General features: G+C 38.9%; 1 protein-coding gene across 1 annotated transcript in view; it reads left to right on the top strand.

Annotated features, from left to right (window-relative positions):
* eci1 (enoyl-CoA delta isomerase 1) overlaps positions 1–4503 on the top strand; it is a 15688-nt gene extending 11185 nt beyond the window's left edge. The window contains exons 3-7 of the mRNA XM_053652056.1: positions 235–362; positions 529–675; positions 766–887; positions 1939–2117; positions 4242–4503. Of these exons, the coding sequence (XP_053508031.1) occupies positions 235–362; positions 529–675; positions 766–887; positions 1939–2117; positions 4242–4408 (743 nt within the window). The 3' untranslated portion in view covers positions 4409–4503. The remainder of the gene's footprint in view (positions 1–234; positions 363–528; positions 676–765; positions 888–1938; positions 2118–4241) is intronic.
* Positions 4504–10712: the final 6209 nt, after the last annotated feature.

Raw genomic sequence — 10712 nt, 5'->3', positions numbered from 1 at the left:
TAAAACTGATTTAACATTATAGATGAAACAAATAAGAATAAATATACATATGTATACATACAAAGTTTTTCCTATTTGACAGTATTTTCATGAGAACCAAACTCGGCGTGTAAACGCTTTACGAATAAATGAGGCCCAATAATCGCAAAAATAAGTAAAAAAAAAAAAAAGATATTTTGCATGTTAGCATTTTTATATTTCTTCCTATTACTGATATTTGAATGTTTTGTGCAGGTATTGCTGTGATGAAGTTCCAGAACCCACCGGTGAACAGCATGAATCTGGACTTTCTAACCGAATTCTCCATCGGTTTAGAGAAGCTTGAGCTGGACAAGAGCTGCAGAGGAGTGATTCTCACCTCGGTTGGTACATGACTGCACACAGGATTTCAGTAGTCATGATGATTAGAAGAAATTATGGGAAAAAATAGGGCGAGAAGTGTTTTTAAAAATTCATTAAGAATGGTCAAGATAACAGTGTACTGTTACGAGTTTTGCAAAAACAGTAAACCAGCCCGTCTCTTTCTAGGCTCAGCCGAAGATTTTCTCCGCAGGTCTGGACATCCTGGACATGTACGGTAAGACTCCGGAGCACTACGCCGAGTTCTGGAGAGCGGTGCAGGACATGTGGCTCAAACTGTACGGCTACAGTAAGATCACCATCGCTGCCATCAACGTGAGTCTCATTTAACTTTCCCCAGACTGTGTGTGTGTGTGTGCACGCTTGTTTTTTTTTTTTTTTTTTAAATGTTTATTTTATTTTTAGGGTTCCAGTCCTGCAGGAGGCTGTTTGATGTCCTTGTCAAGTGACTACAGGATCATGGCAGACAATCCTCGTTACAGAATCGGCCTCAACGAGACGCAGCTCGGCATCGTCGCTCCCTTCTGGTGCGTGAGTGGATACACCGCGAGACACTATTGTTTTTGTTATTTAAAGGCGCAATAGTCAATATTTTTCATTTCTTACTAGTACAAATAATTTGTTAATGTTTATGAATATATACATTTCTGTATAAATGTGCAAAGCCAAAAAAAATTGCGTGTAAATTTGAAGTAGATATACTGTACTGAAAGTATATTAAACAACAAAGCTGTGAATACTTATTTCCTTTCACTGTACACATTATATTTATACATAATATATACATTGTGATTAGATGCAGCAGCAAATAAGATTAAATTCTTGACCATAAATCTGTCAATAGAGCCATACCTGTATCAGCGTTTACTAAGAAGTATTATAATACTTCTTTCTATTTCCATATGTTATATAAAACATTTTTCCAAATTAATGAATTTTATGTCTTGCTCTTTCTCTCTCTGTCTGTATGTCTGTGTCTCTCACTCTTTCTCTGTCTCTGCCTGTGTGTGTCTCTCACTCTTTCTCTTTGTCTCTCTCTGTTTCTCTCTCTCTGTCTGACTTTCCCTGTGTCTTTCTCACTCTTTCTCACTGTCTGTCTCTCTCACTCTTTCTCTCTGTCTCTCTCTCACTGTCTGTCTGTCTCTTTCTCTGTCTCTCTCTGACTGTCTCTCACTGTCTGTCTCTGCCCACGTGTCTCTCTCACCCTTTCTCTTTGTCTCTCTCTCACTGTCTGTCTCTCTCTCACTCTTTCTCTCTGTGTCTCTCACTCTTTCTCTCTGTGTCTCTCACTCTTTCTGTCTCTTTCTCCCCATCTGACTGCACTTGCTCGGTCTATCGCTATATCTCTCTCTTTCTGTCTCTCTTGCTCTCTTGCTGTCTATTATATTTAAAAAAAATTGTAAATAATTTTTGCTGAGTTTATCTTACCTTACATTAGTTACTATTCTATCTTATCAAGTTTTTATTATCTATTGTTTGTTAAACATAAATATAATGAGCAGTACGCTTTATAAGGCTCAGTTTTGCATGCTGTTGTGACATTTAAACATGCAGAGCTGAAATCTGTGTGTGTATCAGGTTTAAGGACACGATGGTGAACACAGTGGGTCACAGAACAACAGAACTTTCTCTCCAGTTCGGTCTGATGTACAGTCCCTCTGATGCCCTGAAGATCGGCCTTGTGGACCAGCTGGTTCCTGAGGAGAACGTTCTCAGCACGGCTACTGAAACCATGACCAAGTGGCTGGACGTTCCGGGTCAGAACCTTACTTTATTCTGATCTTCACTGAGTACAGACTGCCTTTCTGTTTTCATCCCACTCTTTAAAAAAGAGAGCCAATATTTAGCTGTATATATCACGATACACACATGTTTACTGAAATGCAGCTTAAAAATGACTACTGAAATGAAATCAGACAATTTAGAAGAATCTTTTAGTCAACTCCAGAATTATTGGCACATTTCATAAAAATAAGCAGAGATCAGTGTATGAAATGCACACAATAAATACAGTGGATATAAAAAGTCTCCACACCCCTGGTAAAATGGCAGGGTTTTATGATGTACATTTTTTTTTTCTACCTATTATTGAGACCTTTTAACATAGAAATTAAGGTGAAAAACAATAATCATTTTAGGGAGAAAAAAAAAGACAAATAAAAAACTTCCAATACCCAGCTTGCGTAAGTGTGCACACCCTTTTATAATCGGGAATATGGCAGTGTTCAGAATCAACCGATTACATTCAAACATGTTAAATACTAATTAGTTTACACCTGCCATCAATTAAAGTGACTAATTACCCCCAAATAAAGCTGTTCCTTTAGGATTTTCCTGACTAGGTACCTGATAACATCCAACTGGAAAAGCCATGGGCTGCAAAGAGCTTAGAAAACAGGTACGAGATCTCATTTTTGAAAATATCAATCAAGAGAGGGTTATAAATTTTTCACAAGGCATTGGATCTACCATGGTACACTGTAAAGACAATAATCAAGAAGTGGAGAAAATATGGCACGGCAGTGACACTACTAAGAACAGGACAGCCCTCTAACATTGATGAGAAGATCAGGAGAAAACTGGTGAGGGAGGCTGACAAGAGGCCTACAGCAGCATTAAAAGAACTGCAGCAATTTCTGACAAGTTCTGGTTACTTCCTACACGTGACAACAGTCTCCCGAATTCCTCATATCTCTGAGCTATGAGGCAGGGTGGCTAGACAGAATCCTCGTTTAATCAAAAAATAAGTAATAAAAAATCATCCAGTCTCTCCAAACCATGTGTAATAATGTGTTTATGATCTGATGAGACCACATCACCTCACCAAAAGACACGATGAAGCATGGTGGAGATAGCATCATACTTTGGAGCTGTTTTTCTTCAGCTGGAATCGAGGCTTTATTCTGGGTGGAGGGAATAATGAATAGCTCCAAATACCAGTCAGTTTTTTCACAAAACCTTAAGTCTTCTGCTAAAACAATTAAGATGAAGAGAGTGTTTTTAAGATGAATTTCAGCTTAGAGAAATGACCCGAAGCAATCCTCCAGATCAACAAAGGAATTTCTTCACCAAAACAAGTTCAAGGCTTTGAGTCCAGACCTAAATCCAATCAAAAATCTGTGTGGTGACCTGAAGAGGGCTGTGCACAGGAGATGCTCACCCAATCTGGCAGAGTTCGAATGATTTTGCAAGGAAGAATGGAAAAATATTGCTGAGTCAGGATGTACCAAACTGATTGACTCTTACCCAAAAAGACTGTGATAAAATCTAAAGCTACTTCAACTAAGGATTAGTTTAGGGGTGTGTACACCTATGCAACCAGGTTAGGGTCAGCATAAAGGTATTGTTTTGTTTTTCACTTCTGTCCCCCAAAAATGATTCTTATTGTTTTTCACATTAATTAATAGGTTAAAAATTCACAATAAAGGTAGAAAAGGTTCTGACATCATTTATCACAAAAACCTGCCATTAACAGGGGTGTGTAGACTTTTTATATCCACTGTATATACTTTTTAAAATATATATATTATTTTTTTTACCTTAAACAGTGTAGAAGATATGTAGTTTTATTCTAACAAAATATTTTTAGGGGTGATTTTTTTTTACCCTATAATTTCACCAATAATTTTTGAGGATACGGATCATGTAAAGACTTTTATGTTTTATTTATGTATTATTTATTATTTAAGCAGTCGTCGAAACTCAACTGCATTTGAACAAATCAGAAAATAAAGATCCAAAAAATGTCTATAGCGAACAACCTGATTTTGAAAAACCGTGTAAATTGAAATGTTTTTAATATCGTGTGTGTATAAAGCTGTTAAAATGCAAAATAGATGTATAATGCTGCATAATTAAGCTCTGATGTGTTTGATCCACAGATCACGCCCGCGAGATTAGCAAATCCATGCTGAGGAAGCCGACAGTGGACCGACTGCTGGCCAGCCGAGACGCCGACATTAAAAACTTTGTGAGCTTCATCGCTAAAGAATCGATCCAGAAGTCTCTGGGCCTGTACCTGACCATGCTGAAGCAGAGGAAGGCGTGAACACGGGACTGACTCACTTCAGTGTCTTCTGTTCTCTTTACGTGTTAGTAAACTTCTTGCAGTTGTTTGTAAATTAAACACGAACAGCACTGTGACATCAGCGTGTGTGCAGTGTGTGTTTCCAATGCTAATAACATCGTCATGCTCCATGTGATGGAGAACTGCCTATTTATTTATCTTTGAAAAATATTGGCATATCTTCATTCCTCTAAAAAAAAAAAAAATCTCATAAGGATTTTTTTTCATTATATAAATAGTAATTTATTTAAATGAAAAGTATTATTTTAAGTAATAATAAATTATTGAAACAGTAGTATTATTAATCTTTGAAATAGAATTTTATTGAAATACAGTGCCCTCCACTAATATTGGCACCCTTGTTAAATATGAGCAAAAAAGGCTGTGAAAAATTTCTTTATTGTTTAACCTTTTGATCTTTAGTTCAATACATTCACAAAAATACTCTGCTCTCATGGGTCAAAAAATTGCAAACAAAACAGGTTTATTAAAAAATATAGCTTTGTTAAATATAATTGTGCAACAGTTATTGGCACCCCATGAATTCATATGAGAAAAATATATCCAAAGTATATTCCCATTGATATTTTACTTTTTTTTTTTTTTTTTTTAAATACACCTGGGTGACTAGGAACAGGAAATTGTTTAACCATGACTTTCACAGCCTTCTTTGTTCATATTTACCAAGGGTTCCAATATTAGTGTAGGATACTAGCTATAGTAATTACAACAAAGAAGAAAGGAGCTTTATAAAGTTTTATTTTAATGAATAAGCATGACAGCAGTTATCCAGGTGACTTTAGGTCGGGCGTTTCTGTGTTTCCCTCTGAGAGAGAGCGTCACTGCCAGAGCAGCTTGTTTGAGCTTGTCTGGACCTCAGCTGAGACTGAAATCACTGATGATTGGTACAAGACATGACTTTGCTAGCACAATTTCTGCTTTGACTACTTTGAGGGCAGTGGTAGCTCGATGGTTAAGATGTTGGTCTACTGATCAGAAGGTCGTGAATTCAAATGCCAGCAAACCAAGCTGCCACTGCTGGGCCCTTGAGCAAGGCCCTTAACCTTCAACTGCTCAGTTGTATAAATGAAGTAAATGTAAGTCGCTCTGGATAAGGGCGTCTGCCACGTACATAAATGTAAATGTCTCTTTCTCTCTCTCTCTCACACACACACACACACACACACACACACACACACACATACTGTTTGTAGGTTGCAGAAGCAATTAATTGTCAGTGCTGTGAAAAATCAGCTGCAGGGTATAAGTGTCAGGACTATATATATATATATATAGCCAACATCATATATGCAGGATGCATCTGTTCACTATTTGTCCATATCCATTTTATTCTATACATCCTGACAGTATCGCTGGAGTATATTTCACACCGTTTCACACCACTAGGAATGACTGTTTCAATTCCTTCTTTTACTTCCATTCACGCATGACCTCAGACTGCATTAAGTAAGGAATAAAACATGATGAGGTGTGCTGTTATAGGAAAATAATCAACAACAGACAACTGTTTAATTAAAATCAGCTTAGAAAAGTTTTGCATTTAATGTACAAATGAATGTTAGGAATCTTTATGCAAAGTTTACGTGATATATTCTGAATTTTATGTAGACAACCTTCAAATGAAACATCAGTTCAGCTGTAAGTTTGAGCTTGGCGATACACAGGAATATATCATCACAATGAATTCTGGATTGTTACGTCATAAAGAGGTGAACCAAAAAATACATTCTGACAAACCGCAGCAAGATTTCACAGCGACAACCAGCGAGAAAGAGACAGACAGCGAAGGAAGAAGATTGAGGACTAAACTAAGGACTGATTTCAGTGAATAAAAGAGATTTATCCTGCTTGGAGAAAGGTCAATTGAAATTAATATCCTCTTTATGATTCAAAAATTATTAAACTTGATCATTCCAGTGGTTACAGAAGGTTAACATGTTATTTTTGTTAGCTCCCATACTACTAGCATATCTCTAAATAATCTCTGGGTTATGATTCTTAAGAAGAGAGAAAGTGGAAATACAAGAAAGAGGTGCCCTCGCCTCGCTACACACTTCTCACACCAAGGCCTTGGGAGAGTTTGCCAAATGACACACAGACACACAAATTATCAATGCCATCTTAGGTACCAACAGGACCTGCACACACTCTCTCCATAAGCGGCGAGGAACGCCTAGGGATCCTTGAGCCTATGACAGCTCCCACCATTCCCATGCTCCCTCCATACAGGGCATGAGACGTTGTTTATACATGTATGTGTTAACACGACTAATACAATAAAATCTATATGTGTATGTGTTAAGGTGAGATGCGACGAGGCCCCCTAAGGGCTGCTTGATTGTGAATTTTCTCCTTTCTCGAGTGAGCTGTTTCTGGTAAGACACTGTTTCCGTCTACTAGCGTGAATCCATTGGGGTTGAGAGTCAGTATGGCCATGTGAACAACGGCTATCACCGTTGTGTGAGGTCCAAAGGCGGCTTTTCCATACTTCCTGGGGTTGAGGCTTTTCTAGTATTGTATCACCTGGGAAAAAGGGGAGTAGGTTTCTCTGCAGATAAAGGGAGAGAAGCAAATACATTACCATGCATATTTTCAATTAACACGAGTGCAATTGCTGACAATCATGTCCAGGTCTCCTGTAAAAGAAACACCAGGGTTAGCTTTAGTCCACAGGGTTGGAACTGGTCTGCCCATTATGATTTCAAAAGGAGATAACTTTGATGAGCAGTTATGCCGAGTCTCAGTTATCTCCTGAGACTCGGTAGTGGAGTCAGCTGTACTTCCTGAATAATTGTCAGTTTGAGATCACTGATTTAGACTGACCACTTCCACCCATGCCTAATGATTTACATACAGAACAAATAACACACAACAAGGACAACATACAATAAAGGCAGTAGGAAGGTGCAGCGTGGTGGTAAAGTATGTTCAAACAGAAAGGGGAACAGAGGGGAAAAAAAAGAAAACAATATAGCGCACGACTGAGATGGACTCATGTTATCCTCCTATTTCAAAATTCTTTGACAATAGCGTAATACAATAGTGCAGAGAGAAACTCTACTCAGCGGCCGGAGCCAAATAACTATATATATTTACAATAATGCTGAGAGAAACACTACTCAGTGGCCGGAGCCAAAATAAAGGTTCAACTAACAGTTACTTTCAATTGCTTCCATAGAACACCACGGAATATTTATGCAATGCATGTAGTACAGTTGGGATACATGAGATATCTACTTCAAGGCAGAGGAAACAAATTAAAATTATTCCTCACCCTCAATACTTATCCCGTAACGAGCCCCCAGAAAACTGTTAGGATTTGAAACTAGAGTGGGCGTGGCAGGGGAGGAAGAGGGGGCGAGCCTTCAGAACACTCAATAAAGATGGATAGTGACAAAAAGTTTGCAGATGAGGCAGAGGACTTCTCTCCTCCTGAATCTCCAGGGCTAAATAAAGACACACTAGATAATGGTGCAGATCCTCTGCCCTGTTTATTTGAACCATTAGTCCCTGGTATGACTATGGAGGAAAACAAAAATAAAACTGGAGGCAGCGAGGATGAGAGAAGTGTCAGAATGGTAGCTGGCTAATAGGCTCGAGCTTTTCATGATTTAAAAGGCGAAGGCTTTTCCCTTCAACACGGACTCTCATTGTACAGTTTTACATGCAACGGCCTGTGGAGCTTTAATATTATCCATCCATCCATCTTCTACTGCTTACTCCTTCTTCAGGGTTGCGGGGAACCTGGAGCCTATCCCAGGGAGCATCGGGCACGAGGCAGGGTACACCCTGCACAGGGTGCCAGTCCATCGCAGGGCACAATCACATACACACTCACACACCCATTCATACACTACGGGCACTTTAGACACGCCAATCAGCCTACCATGCATGTCTTTGGACTGGGGGAGGAAACCAGAGTACCCGGAGGAAACCCCCACAGCACGGGGAGAACATGCAAACTCTGCACACACATGGCCCCGACAGGAATCGAACCCCGGAGGTGTGAGGCGAACATGCTAACCACTAAGCCACCGTGTGCCCCGCTTTAATATTATATATATGTTATTATATTATATATTATATGTACAGTTTTTTATAATATTTTATTATATTGTTTTCCTCGAGCCTGACTCAGCGTGGATGGGAGAAGTGTTGGAATGGTAGCTAGCTAATAGGCTCGAGTTGTCATGAATAAAAGGCGAAGGCTCTTCCTTCAACACGGACTCTCACTGTATAGTTTTGCACGTGATATCCTGCGGAGCTTTAAGCGGTTTTATTAGCTCAAAAGGCAAGTAAAACTGTTGGTTAAAATTAGACACATGGTTCACTTGAAGGGATGGAAAAGTCCTTGGGACTGAGTACCATGTCATTGTGTAGACGCAAACTACTTTCATGAGCAAGTCCGAAGTCCACCTTTCTCCAATTCTCATAGCGCTCCAGAATAAACACACTCGAACTCTTACACCACTGAAACAAACACCTCTGACCCATTTGAACGCCTCTCTCATCTACTACATCTGTAGGAAAGCACAGTGCTGTCATGAATAATTAACAGACAGCATCTTCTCATAGAATAAGAACACACAGGCTCATGAATAATTATGAGACACCGATGCATCATTGAACTATAGTACATTGCCACGTCACTACCTGTGACGTGTGAGACGACGAGATTTTAAACTCGGAAGACGAAAATAGCAGAGAAACAGTTCAAATTAACCAGTTCTCTCCTACAATTAAAATTAATAGATACTAAGATTGTCTTTTATGATGTATGACATGAACACCCCTGTTAAAATATCAGAACATGTAGTTTAATGTTTCATGATGCTGTAATAACTGTCTGATTACTGAGTGATTTATCACTGGAAAGTGTTAAAGCCCACAGTTCTAACTTAGTTGCAGAAGTTTTAGTGCTGTTGCTTGCACTATTACTTTATTTTAATGTAGAAACATTATGATGAGTTTGTTCTCTCTTAAACGTGATCTTAGGAAAAGCATTATAGAAGGCAGGCTCAGCTTCCTTTCTGCATTCTGCCAGTGGAGGAAGACCAGCAGAAGACCGAGAAAGCTAACACGCTGGTGAAGAAAAGCCAAGCCTCAGAACAGGAAGCATTCACTTTCATAAACGAGTCCATTACTGCCTCCCTATGACCGACAAAGAACAGGAGGAGGCAGAGACACCATGCAAGCTGACGGGGTTTGTAGAACCTGCCTCAACATCTCGGCAGTAACTAATCCTGACACTATCTCAAATAAACATTGCATTTCACTCTAAAACACTTCATTTATTTTATTTATACTTACTCTACTTACATACGTATCCCATTGAATGTACATTAAATAATGCTTTAAAAATGGGACAAACCATAATTTTTGTTCAATATTAATATAGCTTTAATTAATAAGCTTTAACACTCTTTGCTCTGTGGGAAGATGCATTATCATCCTGAAAAATGACTTCATCATCACCAAACCTATTTTCTATCGATGGAATCAGAAAAGTGTCCAAAATTTGAGAATACATCTGTGCATTGACTGTTGAGGTCTCCGCTAGTCCTTTACCTGACATGCAACCCCATATCATCAATGAGTGAGAAATTTGATTGTTTTCCAATGTTTGTTGGCCAATGCAGGTTTGTGATTCGTCACTGAATATCATTCATTCAATCGTCCACACTCCGTGATTGTTTATCTTTAGCCCACTGTAACCTTGTTTTCTTCTGTTTAATAAGAAGAAGCGTTTATTTGTCACATACATTACAGCACAGTGAAATTCTTTCTTTGATATACCAGCTTGTTAGGAAGTTGGGGTCAGAGCACAGGGTCAGCCATGATATGGTGCCGCAGAGCAGAGCGCGTTAAGGGCCTTGCTAAGGGGCCCAACAGAGGCAGCTTGGCTGTGCTGTGGCTTGAACCCCCAACCTTCTGACCAGTAACCCAGAGCTTTAACTGCTGAGTTTAGTTGTTAGTGCTGGTTTTCATTTGGCTTTTCTATCCTATTTCATTCAACCGATTTCTTACAATTCTGTCACAAACATTGACTCCTATTTCCACCCATTTGTTTTTCATTTGTTTTGTTGTGCATTTTCTATTTTCAAGGCATATCGCTTTGAATTTTCTATCCTGATGCTTTGACGTCTTGCTTGGTGTAGCCGTATATCTTCCTTTTAAAACCGTCCCATTTTGTTTATACTTGCACCAAATTTTAGACACAGCTGACTGGAACAACCAACATCTTTTGCCACACTCCCTGTCAGAT

This window comes from Ictalurus furcatus, chromosome 2 (genome assembly GCF_023375685.1).
Source record: "Ictalurus furcatus strain D&B chromosome 2, Billie_1.0, whole genome shotgun sequence".
In the NCBI taxonomy this organism is placed as follows: domain Eukaryota; kingdom Metazoa; phylum Chordata; class Actinopteri; order Siluriformes; family Ictaluridae; genus Ictalurus; species Ictalurus furcatus.
The sequence above is the reverse complement of the archived record's forward strand: the minus strand, read 5'-3'. Positions and strand labels throughout refer to the sequence as shown.